The sequence below is a fragment of the Sylvia atricapilla genome, chromosome 18 (assembly GCF_009819655.1).
Source record: "Sylvia atricapilla isolate bSylAtr1 chromosome 18, bSylAtr1.pri, whole genome shotgun sequence".
Lineage (NCBI taxonomy): Eukaryota > Metazoa > Chordata > Aves > Passeriformes > Sylviidae > Sylvia > Sylvia atricapilla.
The window spans coordinates 1,295,679-1,313,374 of NC_089157.1; the positions used below are offsets into that span (position 1 = coordinate 1,295,679).

Genomic DNA, 17,696 nt, shown 5'->3' on the forward strand with positions numbered 1-17,696 from the left:
AACAACTCCCTGTCAAAAAAACAGCTTTTAAGTGCAGAGGCAAATCCACTGGAGCATAAATCTACTGTTTGGGAATTTATTCTAAGCAAACTGATTTATTGGTACTGTCTTCTGATAGAGAGGACGTAAATGTGTTTGAATGTTGGAGATTTGGGGGGACATGGTTTGATCTCTAAGAAAGCTATGTTGTTTTACAGCAGCTCTCTGTAAGAAATGTGTAGGTCTTTAAAAATAATACCAGGCTGAAGCTGAACTGTGAGATCATGGTCATCCTTTTAACCATGTGTTTTCAATGTTTGTGTAGAAATGCACTGAATGTAGTGAAGAATGATTTAATAGCAAAGGTGGATGAATTGACCTGTGAAAAGGATGTACTACAAGGTGAATTAGAGGCTGTAAAACAAGCAAAGCAAAAGCTAGAAGAGAAGAATAAAGAACTGGAAGAAGAGCTGAGGAAGTAAGTTTCATTCTGTGGTTGTGAAAAAAGAAAAGAAGAAAAACTCTACTGTGTTATTTAATGCAGGTGGTTTTTTTTGTATTTAGAGCTCGTGCAGAAGCAGAGGAAGCAAGACAGAAGGCTAAAGAGGATGATGATGTAGGTGTATATGTGTATGTGGTTATGTGTGTGTAATTCAGTGGGATGTTAGAAGTCCATGTGTTTAGTGAGTGCTACAAAAAGCTTACTGCTTAATAAGGAGGGGTAAAGTTCATCCCTGTATAAAAATGACAGAAGATCCAAAGAGCACAACTAAACTTAAATTAAAAGTGATTAGCTTGCTTGTTTTCCTCTCTGCCCTCTATTACCACACTCTTTTTTTGAAGAGCTGTTTTCATTCACAATATATTGCATACAAAGGATGGGAGGGGAGGAAGGTAAAACTCAGATTTCCAATGCTCCAAACTATTTAAAATCTGGAATTGTGCCACTATTTGAAATCTGGGATTGGCTGGCTGTTTCCAGGGGCCAGAGGGGGGCTCTGTGATGCTCCTTTGTCCCTGCCATGTTTGTTTCCTTGTGCCCCCAGAGCGACGTCCCCACGGCGCAGCGGAAACGCTTCACACGTGTGGAAATGGCCCGAGTGTTGATGGAGAGGAACCAGTACAAGGAGAGGCTGATGGAGCTGCAGGAGGCTGTCCGATGGACTGAGATGATAAGGTGAAAGGGCTCTTACAAAATCCTTCACAGAGCTCCTTGTGATTTTTAGCTGTTGAGTGATCTGGTCAGCAGGTTCATCGCCTTCTGCTTGTTTTCCCCATGCCCATGAGGAACATCGTTTTTAAGTTGTGGGCATATAATTTGTCAGAATGCTTCTTTGTGGGAGAGACCTCAGTGAAGATGTGTTTGTTCATGTGATGTGAAATACACATGTTTTTTCAAGGGATGCTTATTTTGGAACAGTTACAGAAGTTGGTAATTGTAAATAACATTAATCTGGGTGGGCAGTAAAACTTACTCTGTGTGTGTACACACACCTTGTGGTGTCAAAATAGGGATAATGTAGTCTTCAGACTGAGCATAATTCATTTGGAGGGACTTCAGTTGTTCAAGATGAAAGAGTTTAAAGTTATGCAAGATGTGTTAAATATAACCGATAAAGATGGTGATTTGGTCTCATTTGCATCCTCAGTATTCAGTTGTTTGGAAGGTATGGTTTAAAAACCAAAGTCTTCTGCCTCAGACCTCAGCCCAGCTCATCCTTGTGCCTGGCCACAGGTACCAGAGGCTGTGGTGCTGCCTGCTGGCCATGGGCAGCAGTGACATGTAATTGTTCCCATTATCCTCATGCCTGTGACTGTTTGGGAGGATAAGTGCACATTCCCAACAACCGTGGCTTGTTCTTCTGTAGCTATTGTCTGCTGTAGAAATCCTCTCTTATCTGTGGCTATAGGAACACTCACTTTATCAATTATTTACTGATGTATTGAAGATTAATAGGCTTTAAAACAAAAAGCAATGGTTAAAATATTAAATAGGAGGCAGAATAATTTAAAATGATTTGCTGCTTTCTTGGGGTTTTTTTTGTTACAAAGTATTATACAGACTTGTCTCTTCTGTCTGAAAATTGCCAGTTTGTTTGGGATGCAAGGAAAAGTGGATGAAGTTTGTTATGTAACTTTATTTCCTCTAGTGGACATTTCAATATTGTTCTCTGATAAGTAAAGAAGTAGCAGTGTGAAAAAAATGGCTCTGTTATTTTCAAGATACTATACTTTATTAAAAAATAAGAGTTACACACTGTTCCATCCTTTTCCTTTTTTAGTTATTACTTACTCAGTAAACTTGGAATTCATTTCTTGTAGAGCATCCAGAGAAAATCCAGCCATGCAAGAGAAGAAAAGATCAAGCATTTGGCAATTGTAAGTATGGAAACACAACTCACTGGCAGAAATAGATGAAGACCCTAACCAATTAGTGGGCATATTTGTGTACATTAGCTAATTATTTTTTGGCAGATGAAGATATCTTAATCCTTCTCCTCTTATTGCCCAGCATGCCAACTGGGTGAGACTGGTCTGGAGGACAAAATGTATTGTAAGCCACAGCATGTGGTGAGTGGCTGTGCACTTTGTAAAGTTAAATACCGAAGTGCTGGAGTTCTTTTCTAGCTGCATATGCACCAGGATTCTTGTTCTGAACATTTTTTCTGGATCCATTTTTATGATGAAAAATAGAAACCTGAATAGCACATGTGGATTGCATTTATTTCAGCTTCTTTTCCCTCTGTGAAGTACAGCTTAATGATTGTCATATTCTCCTTGCTGACTTCAAGCTCTTTAAACAAGCTCTTTAAATCTAAACCAGTGTTTTTCACAACAAGATATTTGTTAATCCTTTTGATATTGTGATTTGCTGATAACTGTTTTATCTTGTTGCATAGAAAATAGCGGGGTTTTTAAAATTTTCTCTGCATGAACTAATGTCTTTCACAGAATTGTCTTCCAGGTGTTTTCTTCAGATCCTAATTTTCTTGGTTCCCTGTAGATATTAATTCAAGGTGAAATTTCCATTGGATTTGATAAATGGGATAATAATCCTTTAAAAATTTTTCTTACAGACATGAGTCTGTGTGCTTTGGGAGTGTTGTTGAGTGTATGATGGCTGCTGCTATGTTGGGCTCCAGTTTCTTGCTTTAACTGTTTTGAGCAGGCTGGCATATGGTGTGTTTTGCCTGCACAGTCAAATTTGGATGTATCTGACAAATCTTGACTCTTGTCTTTTTCTCTTCTTCTAGTTTTAGTAGGCTCTTCAGTTCATCCAGCAATACAGCAAAGAAACCAGAACCTCCTGTCAATGTTAAATATAATGCTCCAACCTCGCACATTACTCCGTCAGTCAAGAAAAGAAGCAGCACCTTATCTCAATTACCCAGTGACAAATCTAAAGCCTTTGAATTCCTCAGTGAAGAGTAAGACATTTTTGTTTTATGCTGTAGATATGCTCTATCAAGTGTTCACTGTTTTAGTCCTCTGAGATTACTAGCATGCAGGTTAAGTGAAGTACAATGTTCTCCTGAAGTGAGTGTTGATTCATAAGGACTCAAGATAGTGCAGAGTGAAATGTGCAGCAGTGGGTAAATACCTTGAGCACCTGGCTGAAATATTTGACTCGGTGAATACCATTGTCTTTCAAAAAAGTGCATTTAGGCATAAGAGGCAACACTTGGTACACTTTTATATGCAGATGTTGTAGCTGGGCAATAACTGTACAGGTACTTAAGGTTCACTTTAGAGTCAGGCTGACAAGAATCTGTAATTTTTTTTTTTTTCTCCTGTGCTTTGTTCTGGCAATATATCCTTCTGAATTACAACTTTTAAAGCTCCTACTAGAGGTACACCACCCAAGTTCATTTCTTTTAAGGATGCTGGCAATAGACTTTCTGGTTTTGCCTGTTTTTCACCAATCCCTTAAAAATATCCCACAGAAAACCTGGTGTTCTGATAGGTGAAAAAAACTAGGGATATCCTTGGTAACCCAGTGTTTCCACATTGATCTTGGTTATTGAGTTTAACAGCAATTCCCATTACACAAGAGATTCTAAAGAGCATAAGTAAGAAGTTCCTCAATCCTGATTCTTGCCCAGAACTGAGGCCAGTTTGGCCTCTCGCCGGGAGCAGAAGCGGGAGCAGTATCGCCAAGTGAAGGCTCACGTCCAGAAGGAGGATGGCAGAGTGCAGGCCTTTGGCTGGAGTCTACCTCAGAAGTACAAACAGGTATGATGTTTTCAATGTAATGGTAACAGCTTCATAGTTTGTCACTTTTGAATATGGTATGTTTTCACAGCTTGGATTTGAGTGATTCCAGCTTTTTTTGTTGTTGTTCTTGAACTAAGCAGTAAAGAATCTTTCTAAAGAAAACAATAATGCAAAACTTTTAATTGTGTTTAATAAATTCTGAGCAACTGATTATAAAGATTGTAAATCTGTTTTAAAGGTAAACTTTCCCACTTCCCCTGTTTGTTTGTTTTTTACCTAGGTGGCAAATGGTGGACAGGGTGAAAATAAAATGAAGAACTTGCCTGTACCTGTTTACCTGAGGCCTTTGGATGAGAAGGATAGCTCTATGAAGGTAGGATATTTAGACTTGGGTAAACCATTGCTTGAATACTTTCATTTTGAACTCAGTTACATTCTTTTTCACATTAAGCTGTTTCTTTTTTAAACATAGTGAAGAAGAATTTGTCTCAGTAAAATGTGGATTACTTTAATTGTAATTAATGACTTAAAATGGACATCAGATATATAATAATGTTGATATCACTTAGCATATTTAACAATGCTTGTGTCTCTTTTTAGTTTGTGATTCAAGTGAAGTATTTCTTTTTCTCCCAAGCTGTGGTGTGCTGTAGGGGTCAACCTGTCAGGAGGGAAGACACGAGATGGAGGGTCTGTGGTTGGTGCCAGTGTATTCTACAATGATGTGACTGGTGTGGATGCAGATGGCAACAAGCAGCAAACAGGATCCCAGAGTAGCTTAGATAAACTAGACCAGGAGCTCAAGGTAAGGTCATTGCAAGGCACGTTTAATAAATTATATAGTTATGCATCTTTTTCTGTATAACTGTAAAGTAATAAAGAATTTTCTAATCGAGTTCATTGGTAACAAATAGATTTTTCTTGGTTAGTCATTGGCCCAGGATGTCAATGACTGGGCTAATAGTTAGATTGAATAACTATTAAATCCTACTATTAAATACTTTGTTTTTTCCCTTGCTGGTAAATCTCAGGAGCAGATCACCTTGATATCAAAATAATGTACTGCTTGTACCAGTGCTGCCTTGTTTAAAAAACATTTGTGACAGAACGTTCATGCTCTAACTGCCACGAGTGGAATTCATATTAAGGGCATAAAAACAAAGTCTTAATTTTGAAGTGCTTTGGAATATCCCATTAACCAGTGGAGATACTGAGTATGGCAGTTTTCATGTCAATAATGTTTTTATTTTATACTGGTCTAACTGTATAATTATGCAGTGTAATTATAATTTATATATTTCAATAGAAGTATGAAATATGAGGCAACTTTATGCTTCAGATGTATAAAGAATGAGTAATTATGTGTAGTTTTACAATGGTATTGAAGATATTTAACTTCCCACATATCTATGTGTATTTCTGCAGGTGAAAATGTAAGACTATAGAAGATCAAAGGTAACAATTCTATATTCTTGTCCCACTTTCTGTTGTTCATTTCTGCCTTTGTTCTCCCTCAGGATCAGCAGAAGGAACTGAAACATCAGGAAGAATTATCCAGTCTAGTTTGGATCTGTACTAGCACACATTCTGCTACAAAAGTTATCATTATTGATGCAAATCAACCAGGGAATATTCTGGACAGTTTCATTGTTTGCAATTCTCATGTGCTTTGTATTGCCAGTGTACCAGGTAAACACTTGGGCTGGTTCAGCTCCTGCTCTTTTAACTGTTTTTTATTCAGCTTTTCTTATGCAATGAAAATCCACAGATTTGGTACTTAGTGTGATAAAAAGTTACTGTAACACAGCAATAAGAAAGTGTTTGGTTGTACATTAAACTATTGTGTTTCTACCCTACTGTTTCACTTTTTAGTTGGCTGTTGACCAAAATTAACCAAAAGTCAGAGAGATGTCAGCAGCCAAGGGGAACTGTTTAGGTTGATGTACTATAAACTGTGCAGCAGTTTCAATATTTCATGGAATTGTGAATGTCACAAAAAGAATAATATGTTGGTTGCTTTTTTTACCTCTTCAACCTCTTGAAGATAAGCAGCAAGTCTTGGAACTCCCTGTAGAGGGAATCCTTGTTACATTTGAGTGTAATTTAAGTCTTGAAAGTGTAAGAGGACTGAACATGAGAAAAATGGTTTTTCTTCCAGAACAAAGGATCTATTGCACCTAACTTCTTCATAAAGATATAGATAGGTCCCCTTGAATACATGCACTGTTATGAAATCTAATTTTAGAGGAAGATGTAATTAAGTAGAAATAAGCTATTTCTAGCCTGAAATAAGCTATTTCGGCCTGAAGTTGTATCAGGGGAGGTTTAGGATGGAAATCAGGAAAAGAATTTTCTGCAGGGAGTAGTGGGGCACTGAAAGGTCTCCCCAGGTCATGGCACCAAGGCTGCCAGAACTCCAGGAGTGTTTGGTTAATGCTCTGAGAAAAAAGGTGGGATTGTTTGGTATCTGTGCAGGGCCAGGAATTGGGCTGGATCTTTGTGGGTCCCTTCCAGCTCAGGATATTATGTTATTCTGAGTTTCATCTCTTTCAGGGGCAAGGGAAACAGACTACCCTGCAGGAGAAGAAGGGTCTCAGGAAGCAGATTCCAGCCAAGTGGACAAATCCTCCCTGTGTGGCAGTATGACCAGCAACAGCTCTGCCGAGACCGACAGCCTGCTGGGGGGCATCACTGTGGTGGGCTGCACTGCTGAGGGTCTGACGGGGGTTCCTGGTGCCCATGACATCAATGGGGCCTCACCTATGGCAGAGAAACAGTCAGGTATGTGAGAAATACTGCAGGTGTGTCAGGGCTGGCCAAACACCTCCAGATGCAGCTGAAAATAAGTTGTGTAACTACTGGGGTTAACAGCATGTAAGCCGTGATAGCACAAACTCTCTGTAAATGTGTAAATTGTAGCTAAAAATGTGGTGGAGGTGACATGCAATGGGAATTGGCAGCTGCTTCTTGCAGGTACTTTTGAGAGAATTCTTGTGCCTGCTCTAGAGAGATTTTAATGTAATATTTGAAATGCAGATCTTGCCAAAGGGTGACTAAAATAAATGCCTTGGATTTCGTCAAGTCTTAATAGAGATTTAAGTGAAACTGATTATTTCAGAAACATTCATACTATTTTTTTTATATGCCCTGCAGATCTGTATGGTGATAGGATTGTCAATGGATGTGTGGTAGCTGGCCCTGTTCACTGCTGTCCTAGTTAATCATTTAATGGCCAATCTGAGCCATCAGTCACTGGGTTGATACTTAAAGTGCATTTGACATTTGTTTGTACAGTGGAACCTGCTAAAATTCGGGCATTTCTGATGTGATGTTTTTGATTCTCATGTGGAAACAGGAACTGTCTGAGTATAACAACTACTCACTTCAGTTTTAAGTATCAAGTTCTGGCTGTTCTAAACAACAGCAAATTCTATTGCAGTTGTTAAAAAGCTTTTCAAATTTGTTTGTTTCATAGATATTGCAAGTGAAAATAATTCAGTAGATGAGAACATTCCAACAGCAGAAGAGGCAACAGAAGCAACGGAAGTCAGTGCAGGGACAGGAGAAGACACAGCTGATATTGCACAAACTGGAGTCTACACAGAGCATGTCTTTACAGATCCCTTGGGAGTGCAGCATACAACAGAGGCATCTCCAGTTTATCAGCCTAAGTACCTAGCCTCAGTCTTCATACCTTTTAAAATGTATTTTAAAAAAGAAATACAATGTTTGTAGGAACATAGCATAGAGACAAAATGACTACTTCTTTTTTTCCTTTTAAAGTGTGTTGAGGGTTATATAAGTAGTCTTGGTACAAGACTGTGCTTTGTGACTCTTCTGCCATTTCCCAGAGATAATAATACTGACAGGCTTGAATGGAACCTAGTTTTCGTTGTAAAAGTAAATGTCCACTTGAAGAAATTCATTGTTATTGAGGTTTTCATCTGTATTGTACTTTCATGTGTGGTTACTGTGTTTTTTAAACACTTCACGTGCTTCAAAAGCCAGTGTAGGAACTCTCAGTAGTGAAGTAAACACCTGGGTTATAGCTTGAGTAATTTGTGCACTCCATTAAATGTATTTTAACTGGTTTTTTTTTCTAGTACTGAGTCAGAGTTATATAAGGATGTTGCAGTTCTGCCAAGTGAGCAAGATCTAGTGAGAGAAGAAGCACAGAAAATGAGTAGCCTTTTACCAACCATGTGGCTTGGAGCACAGAATGGATGGTAAGGAAGTGCTAATCTTGTTACATTTATGTATAATAATTACTTTAAGCTTGCTTCTTGTGCCTGCAGGCCTGATAACCATCTCAAGTCAAGATTAAGCACAGGATGATCTCAAGAGAGCCAAAACCTTGAATACTGTGCTTCATTTTTAGGCATTATAGAATTCAAAGGAAGTGTTGTAGGTGATTAGCAAGTCCTTTTTTGTTAGATAACACTTCATCTTCATGCAGAGAAGTTCTCTGATTTTTGTGAAGTCAAAGAAATTGTTATGGTCTGTTAATTCTATAATTTTCAATATTAGTATGCTAGAAAAATGTATTGTAATTTTTACTGCAGATGGATCTGCAAGGGAGTTTGTAACGCTTTACACCTCTGAAAAAGCCATTCTGCTGCTCATGTAGTTCTTCCTTTCAGTGAATACATAGTTTCCAGTGGAAGATGAAATCTTATTTTCCCTTTGATTGTGGATTTCAGTTTATAAGGGTTTTGCTTGTGTTGTTTTTGTCTGGTGGTGCTTTTAATCCCTCCTGATCTGTCTTTGCAGCCTGTATGTTCATTCGTCAGTGGCCCAGTGGAGGAAATGTGTTCATGCCATTAAACTTAAAGATTCTATTCTCAGTATTGTGTAAGTCCTAAAAGAATGTCATGTAAATCATAATGAATTTCTGTTAAAGTACTTTCCAGAGTAGTTTTATATTTCCTCCTCAGATATTGGGAATGCCAGTTGCCATAACAGCCTGCATGGTCTTTGAGGGGACAGTGGAAAAATTCTGGGGAATTAGGAAAATAAAAGGAACCTTGTACCAGTAGAAATGCATAGCCCAAACAATGAGCTGTAGCTGTCTTACAGGTTGCTGTCTTTGCTGTTTTCTTCAGACATTGTAGCCAGATATATTTCAAGCTCTCTGAACTGGATTTTGACCCCTTGTTACATCCCTTCTCTTGAGCTATATTGTAGAAATCAAAACACTGGGGCTAATGTGACTATAAAAATATGCTGAATTAGCAAATGTGTATACGTAGCTTTAAAGCTGCCTCCTGAGTAGAGCAGTCTAACAGAGCATGTTGCTCTGCTTCCTTTTTCCCCAGACATGTCAAAGGCATAGTCTTGGTTGCACTGGCAGACGGGACACTCGCGATCTTTCACCGGGGAGTTGGTAAGGATTCTCTTGCATCTGGAAACCAGGGAAAATTTAACAGTAGTCAGGAAAGAAATGTGCCATTTACAAGTAATGTTTTGATAATGTATTCCCCAATTACTTTTTGTTTGGTTGTCATGAGAAATATTTGTTATTTCAGTTGCAAATTCAAGTACTGTTTTTGCACTGTTGTGATGCATTCATGGAGTATTTTCTTACTTTAAATTGGAGAATGGGATAGATCTGAACTAAATAGAGAAAAGCAGTCTGAAAGTCCAGTTTGATCATTATCTTTTCTTACTTTTTTTATTATAGTCATGTCTTCTGTTTTATTACTGTTAAAAATGGTCTCTGGGCAAGTCCTTCAATGAGAATTTTGTAAGCATCCCTTCAGAATTTCTGCCCAAACTGCTCCTGAACCAGCTCCATTCTTCAGCCTCCAGAAATAGGACCTAGAGGGGAAGGTCTTATTATGAGCAGCTGGAACTATCTATTAGCTTGTTTTTCCACCCTATTCATTTCATCTTTCTCTTGTGATGCTTAAATCTTTGTGCTCAGCATTTAAAAGAATTAAAAAGGTTGCACAACACTAATGCAAATACTGGAAAAGATGCATCTGGGATGAAGTTGTTTTAGTGGTTTTGTTGTTTATTTTTTTAAAACTCACTGCAGTGGCTTACAATACCTGAGCCTCTCTAGTGAATGTCATTGATGATCTATGGCCTTAGTTCAGTCTACAGAAGCATTTTACTTTCTGTTGAATGACCAAATTTAGTATGGTTTTAGTAGATTTCAGGTGCCTTTTTTTAAGGTCTTGCAGCATATTTTAAAAAAATCTGCACTGCCCAACACTTCTATGAGCACTTCTATGTTCAGCCAAGCAGCAAGTGCCTGGTGCTGTGTGGAAAGCTGTTTTCACTGGTACTGCTCCTAGTCAAGCAGAGCCTGTAGTACTGGGTAATGCCTGATTTAAAGATGTTTTGCTGGATTTTTAACCTGAATAATTGTACAACTCTATTTTTAAAAAAGATTACATTTTGCTTGTTAGTTGCTGTTTTTTGAATGAGGAGCCTAGCCATAAACTTGTACTGACTTACCCAGATTACTACAATGCTTTAAAAAAATTAGATTTTTAAGGTAGTTGCTTGTACTTCTCAATTTTCCCTAAACTAAACACAGGTTCCTATGAGTTTTGCTTTTCTTTTTCCTCCTGTTTTTGCAGATGGTCAGTGGGATTTGACAAACTATCACCTCTTGGACCTAGGCCGGCCGCACCACTCGATCCGGTGCATGACAGTGGTACATGACAAGGTCTGGTGTGGCTACAGGAACAAAATCTATGTTGTTCAACCAAAGGCCATGAAAATAGAGGTAAGTTCACGAGGGTGACTAAAATAATGAAATGTTGTGTTTTAATGCTGCAGCTCAGACTCCAGAGTAACTCGAGAAACATCTGTTTTCATCAGTAGGGAAACAGGCTACCTAGCAAATCTGTTTTACAAAATAGTGGTTTTGGAAGACTTAAAGCTATGATGAGATGGTTCTCACTTATAGAAACCAGTTTTTGGGAGATATAGTTATCTACTTTTAGCTGGTCAGAAACTGGAAAGTGTCCTTGTAAGGCCAGCTCCCAGCTTATACTGTGTGCTTTATTTTGTTCTCCACCCAGATGCAGAGGTTTGTGTTATTTTGGAATGTACTCTCCTTCCAGTTAGAGAATAGCTTATGCAAGGTGTGTGAGCTGGTGCTTTATCTGCAGTGTTCAGTCTGTTATCTCAAGAGCAGAAAGTGGCTAAGGTTTCTGCAAGCCCTGAGCAATACAAGTGCTTCAGTTCCTGCTAATTGGCCTGAGACATGGGCCAGGCCTTTGAGGGTGACTGCTCAGCTCTTCGAAAATACCAATCACCCACTAATAATCTGTTTTTGTGAAGAAGACTAAATATATATGGGAAAACTGAAATGAAGTTCATATAAAGTGAAATGGATTGTTTTGTTGGTGGATAGTGTATGTTTTGCACAGGTGGGGTTGTTTATGAGAGTCAGTCATGAAGTAACAAGGAAGAAAGACACTTTTTGGGCACGTGTACCTTGTGCTGTAGCAGCAGGATCTCAGACCAAAAAGGCTAAAGGTTCAAAGGAGACAGAAGCTGGAGCAGGCTGGGATGAGATGTGTGAGTGAGGACAGAGTGGGAAATTACAGCTTTGAGATCCCACTCAGGGAAAAGAATCAGCAATTTTAGAGCATCACATGCTATTTGTAACTGAGCTAAACCCTGTCTGTGATCTTGCAAATCAGAGGGTTGTGCTTGATTTAAAATTGCCAGTTCCAACTGTATGAAAGTAGGAAAAAAAAACCTCTCTTCCTCTCCCCTTTGTTTTACCTTTCGATTTGAACCCCCATGTTTCTTAGAAGTCCTTTGATGCCCACCCGAGGAGGGAGAGCCAAGTGAGGCAGCTGGCGTGGGTGGGGGACGGGGTGTGGGTGTCCATCCGCCTGGACTCCACCTTGCGCCTTTACCACGCCCACACCTACCAGCACCTGCAGGACGTGGACATCGAGCCCTATGTGAGCAAAATGCTCGGTGAGTTCCCAGGGAAAACTGCTGTGTTCTTGCTGTCTGCAGCTCCCTTTTCCTGCCAGGGATCAGGCAGTTCTCACTGCAGACTTGGGGTGAGGGTGGGTGAAAAGGGCAGCTAAAATCAGTTTGTGCAAACTTGTATCTGGCAGTAGAAGCCTAAGTCAGTCTGTGAAGCATGAGGGGTCATTTGTTACAGTCATCTGTTGCAGTCTGTTGACCTTACCTGGTAAAGTGTAAAGTGTCCTTAACAACTCAGAGCTAATGAGAAAGATCGTGGTCAGGCACCAGTAGAGACATCTTTCTCTTTTTCTATACTGATACATTTTTTATAGCTAAAACCAGGAAGAATCCATTACCTGCCTGGAAAAATTACCTCTTTTTTCAAAAAAAGCCTTCAAAATAGCAGATTTTTATTGCTGTTGAACCTAGTAAGCTTTCTTTAATTTTTTTTTTCATTAATATCTGTGTAAGAGCAGTTTGACCACCTACATGACACAACAAATACAGGTAATCAGGCTCTGGGAGATTCTTCACAAGTCTCTGCTGTGCATTGCACATGGCTGGTCAGCCTCCTGCTCCCCTCATCGTGCTAACGAATGAGAAATTAATTTTAATGGATGACAAACTACTATCTTCCCTCTGTAAACTCACTTTTTGTTTGTTTTAAAAGCTGGTAAGCCCCAAAAGGTTTTACTGTACAGCATTAAGGAGCAGTTGTACCTTTTTTGCTTTCTCGTAGCTAATGTTAGACTCTTGCAGTATAGGTTCTCAATTTAATTAGTGTTGTAGCCTTCTAGGTTATCTTTACAACTTAAATGTGTTCCTCTACTTTGTTTCTCTCAGAAGTGGGAGGGAATTACTTGTCTTTGTGATTTGGGAGTTGGATTTAATACTCTGTGTTGTAGAATTAAAGTTACTCTTGCTCATAATTTTTGATGAAAAGCATCTTTTGTTTTTAGGTACTGGTAAACTGGGATTCTCATTTGTGAGAATCACAGCACTTATGGTGTCTTGTAATCGTTTATGGGTAGGAACAGGAAATGGTGTCATCATCTCCATTCCATTAACAGAAAGTAAGTAAAATATCAACGAATGGCACTGTGCAATATGCTGTAGGCATTAAAGAGTATTAAACACAGTTCAGATGCTTGCTAATGGATAGAAAGCTTCACTGCCAGGTCTGGTTCTTTAAGGTTTGTAACAGATCAGGCCTGTGTGATGTTTAGTACCTAAATCTGTGTATGTGGTAACAATTACTCTGAGAAAATAACACATCCCCAGAATCTCCTGTTCTGCCATTTGAGCAGAGTTGGCTTCAATCAAAGGGACACATCAAAGCCTTAGAGGTGTTCTGAGCACTAGCAGCATTGATAGAAATTTAATGCTTATATGGAACATCATTAGGTTTCTGATTGATGTTATTTTTGATTTCCATATGATCACAAAGTAGATTTTTGATTTGAGCACATGGGTGTTGTTGCTAATGCAATTTGCTTTGCTTTAGTTCTTGAGAGTTCATCACAAAGTGGGTACAAAGGACTGGAATGGAATTAGTACAGACTGCTTTAAAGGGCACATTCAGAGTTACAGGAGCTGTAAACACATTCTTCAAACAGGGCACTAACATCCAGGTCAAATTCCAATCATGTAAATCCTGGTTTTTGCTTAAAAACAGACCCCAGACACTTGTCATAGGCTGAAACTAATTGAGGGCAGTTGAATCTCAGGAGAAAACCGCTGAAGTGCAAACCAGATTTTAAGTAGGTAAAGCTTTGGAAGAATCTCTGTATAAATTGGTTGCATTTAAACAATTTAAAAAAAAGCTTCAACCCTTGTGCCTGAGACTGATATTATAACATGTGGACTAAAGTTTCAGAAAATAAAATGTAGACCTTTGATAGTCCTAATTGTACTGTTGTTATCTAGAAAATAGTGCAGTCTGACAGGTGAAGTTTTAGGGTGATTTAATAGTGAAAACTCTTCATGTTGTATCTTTGTTGAACAGCGAACACATGCATTGTTTCTCATATTGTTCCATTGCATTGTCCATCTGTTCAGTAACTGTCTTTTTTTTTTTTTGCCTTGCATGAATGTAGTAAGGAAGGACAGACTGCTTGTCATGGATTTTGAGACGCTTTAAATCATGCTTTCAAAAATTATAGCTCTTAATTTGTGTCAAGCTTAATTTAATGTTTCCAGAGAAGTTTGTTTTAAACCAGGAGTGAACGTGAAGAAATCCCTATTAAAGCTGTTCAGTTTCATTTCAGTTCTGTTGGTTGGTTGTGGGTCAGAGCAGCCTTTTGGGGGTAGCCTGATAGTGGGGCTGAGAACCCTGGTGAGAAATATTAATGGTTTTTAAAAGCAGTCACATCCTTGCATGAGCTGTGGCATCTCAGTCCCCTGGGTCTCGGTAGCAGGGCAGCAGATGATGTTCCAAAAGGGTACTTGAAAATGTGAGTCATTATATACTACTCTGGAGCCTCCTGCCAAGGAAAGAGAGAAAGGGGAAACGTTTCTTGCTATTCAATTATAAGCTTAAAAATATTTGACAGTGCTTTTGTGGTCTATTTTGTACTGAAACTTCTATAATAAGATGTTGTTCTTTGTGACTTTTGATTGAATCTTCTGTAATTAAATATCTATTGGTTTTTTTAGGAGCTAAAATTTTAAGCTCTATCTTATCAAAAACCAAAATATGAGTAGTGGGTTCTCATTAATCCTTCTCCTCTACTGTCATACCTATCCATTTCCCCTTTCCTCCTTTCTCACTAGCTGTAATCCTCCACCAGGGACGTTTACTGGGGCTGCGGGGTAAGTGCAGATCCTGAACCAAAACCTATTTTCAGGCTTCTAATAGCCACTTTGAGGCTGTTTCCCACTCCTTATAGATTTACCCTTTGTATGTTCCTAAATGTTTTTCCACTTGCAGTTACTGCATTGCAGCAGTTTTATGTTTGCTAAATGGCCACCAGTCTGCTCAGCAGTTTAGCGTATCATCTGTGTTGCAGCTGAACTCTCATATAGACTGTTTTTCTTCCAGCCAATGTGATACCACACCTTATAACTTTGTCATTAATCCACATCATTTGCTGTCTTGTTACAAATCACTGTTTCTTTCACTACTTTGATAGTCTTTGGAATGGAGATGGCTTGTGTGTCTAGCATGAGTACTTCTCTGGTTTAATGTATTTTAAAACTTCTCAGTAAAATCTAGATGTAGAACGATAATAGGGTAGCTCTTTCGTGCCCACAGGTGGCTATTTCTAGAGAATTTTTGCTAGCAAGGTTATACATTATGATTAGTTGAAATGAAACTGTCTTTAATTACGTGCTTAAGTATGTGGAATTTGCTCATACTGTAACACATTAGAGGTACTTACTTTCTATGAAAGATACAGTCCTGTCACAAATTATTTTTTCCCAAAAGTAGGATATTGAAATCTGGTGTTTATGCTAGACTAATAAGAATCCTGCTCCATTTTCTGATGTACTTAAAATAACGAAGCATGCAATCTTTTTCTTTCCAGCTCTGTCTTGAATTGGCATTGCTGCCCTCCTGTTTCATTTTTATCTAAGTTGGCTTTAGCTTTTAGATGGTACCCATAAGGTTTCTTAACAAATATCCACTACAGCAATTTGTGTTTTGAAGTAGGAAACAACAACTCTTCTTTTACAGCCAATAAATCAGCAGCAGGCTCTGGAAACCGTCCAGGGAGTGTGATCCGTGTGTATGGAGATGAGCACAGTGATAAAGTGACTCCAGGGACATTCATCCCCTACTGCTCCATGGCACATGCACAGCTCTGCTTCCACGGCCACCGGGATGCTGTCAAATTCTTCGTTGCTGTACCAGGTGAGGTTTTGTTACCATCTTTGAATGGGGTTTTATTTGTTTGGGTTTTTTGTTTGTTCATTGTTGCTTCCTTCATTCACTTAGTTAAACACAGCATTTAGACAAAGATAGCAAGACTCTGAATTCATACTTTCAGAAACAATATATTGGATTTTAATTACAAGACTTGTCTGATTGCTAAGTGCAGCCCTGTTTAGTGGGAGGAAATGGGCTTGATCCACAAGCAAGGACTTTGCTTCCTTCTATAAAAAGGTGCTGTGCTCAATGAGCACTTGCCTGTTAAGGAGGCACTCAATTGCTTTAGGCCTTGTCATCTAATGACCAAGCACAGAAGGTTTTGCTCTGAGATAAGACATAAAAAAGTGTTCTGTTTTTCACCCAGGTCAGGTTGTTTGCCCTCAGAGTAGTGGTGGAACAGAGCTCACAGCTGATAAACAAGCCCAAGAGTCCTTCAACCAGAGTCCCTTAAAATCAATGTTGGTGATAAGCGGTGGAGAAGGATACATTGACTTCAGAATGGGTAAGAAATCTGAGCTTTAAATGAGTCATACTTTATACTGAAAGGATATTAACCACATAATAACTGCTGTTGTAATTGTAATGAGTGCATTTGTGTGGTCAGTACATACAGTCTTTACCATGCACTGCAGGGGTAGAAGTATTTTTATTGTGACACACACTTTCAGCTTCTCCTCCTTCTCCCAATAAACCATGACCTTTGGGATGACTCTATAAGAAGATTTATTTGAAGCTCTGCTTTGGAGTCATGTACCACCTGCCTGTTTATGCTTTCAGTCTTTCTTTGCTGGGTTAATCTTCTGTCTCAAACTGTTGGAAAACGTGTCCTTAGTTACTTAAATATGCAGACTGAGTGAAAACAAGTTGTGTTAAGTAAAGAATGCTCAGTGTAAAATCTATTTATTTTTAACTAGGAAGGAGTAAAGTAGATCACTTATCTCTGCATGCCCATTATATTTGAACACTGCTTTTCTTGGATTGCACTTTTGCATGATCTAGCCCATAAAAGAGTTCTTGTGTAAATATTTATCTTCTTTTTTAATTTACCTCTTTGGGAAAATAAAGTGAAAACTGTTGTGATTCTGTGCTTATAATCTGCAGCTTGAGACCTTGATAAAAAAATGCATAAAAAGATGTCACAACTCTGCTTTTGACCTTTTGCCTGGATCTGTCTATAGTCTTTCAAAACAAACTAAAGAGCAAAACAACCCACATAAACTATTACAAAGGAAAACCCAGGAAGGCCTTTCCAAATCCTGTCATTCCACTAATCAATGACAAGCAGGTTCCTGGGGTGACTGTGCTGGATTTCTGTGGGAGGCAGAGCTGGAGGCAGTTCTGTGGCACAGTTCAATGAAGGCTCAAGTGCTGCAGTCACTCCAGGGCAGCTGGAACAGCCACATTCCAAATGCTCGTTTTGCTGTCCCTGTGGCATGATGGCAAAGCCATGAGCTGAGTGCCAGTGGTGCCTTAGGCCAGCCAGTGCCACGTGAGCCCAGGAAACTGCTCAAGAGCAATTTGGGACTACTCTGTGTTTAGCTCCCTCTGCCCTCTAAAGGAGTCTAATCAGAAAACCAGCCAGAATTTGATTTGGCACTTTCCTGAAGGTGTAGGTTGGTTCCTGTTTCCTCTGATTAAAGTGACCTCCTGGATTGATGTCCTGGCTGTCCGTGTGCAGTTCAGTGTC

The 17,696-nt window shown here is 39.0% G+C and overlaps 1 protein-coding gene across 8 annotated transcripts in view; it reads left to right on the plus strand.

The window, feature by feature from the left end:
* SPAG9 (sperm associated antigen 9) overlaps positions 1 to 17,696 on the plus strand; it is a 62,145-nt gene that overhangs the window by 40,169 nt on the left and 4,280 nt on the right. For 2 of the 8 annotated variants that reach the window (XM_066331874.1, XM_066331880.1), the window contains 20 exons: positions 305 to 457; positions 544 to 595; positions 1,026 to 1,156; positions 2,302 to 2,358; positions 3,234 to 3,407; positions 4,083 to 4,212; positions 4,475 to 4,567; positions 4,832 to 4,999; positions 5,712 to 5,883; positions 6,748 to 6,975; positions 7,670 to 7,898; positions 8,298 to 8,420; positions 8,965 to 9,045; positions 9,510 to 9,577; positions 10,782 to 10,930; positions 11,970 to 12,141; positions 13,098 to 13,211; positions 14,911 to 14,949; positions 15,815 to 15,991; positions 16,374 to 16,511. In XM_066331874.1, coding sequence (XP_066187971.1) covers positions 305 to 457; positions 544 to 595; positions 1,026 to 1,156; positions 2,302 to 2,358; positions 3,234 to 3,407; positions 4,083 to 4,212; positions 4,475 to 4,567; positions 4,832 to 4,999; positions 5,712 to 5,883; positions 6,748 to 6,975; positions 7,670 to 7,898; positions 8,298 to 8,420; positions 8,965 to 9,045; positions 9,510 to 9,577; positions 10,782 to 10,930; positions 11,970 to 12,141; positions 13,098 to 13,211; positions 14,911 to 14,949; positions 15,815 to 15,991; positions 16,374 to 16,511 — 2,648 coding nt within the window. The remainder of the gene's footprint in view (positions 1 to 304; positions 458 to 543; positions 596 to 1,025; positions 1,157 to 2,301; positions 2,359 to 3,233; positions 3,408 to 4,082; positions 4,213 to 4,474; positions 4,568 to 4,831; positions 5,000 to 5,711; positions 5,884 to 6,747; positions 6,976 to 7,669; positions 7,899 to 8,297; positions 8,421 to 8,964; positions 9,046 to 9,509; positions 9,578 to 10,781; positions 10,931 to 11,969; positions 12,142 to 13,097; positions 13,212 to 14,910; positions 14,950 to 15,814; positions 15,992 to 16,373; positions 16,512 to 17,696) is intronic. The other 6 variants (XM_066331876.1, XM_066331881.1, XM_066331878.1 and 3 more) reach the window with 4 other exon arrangements.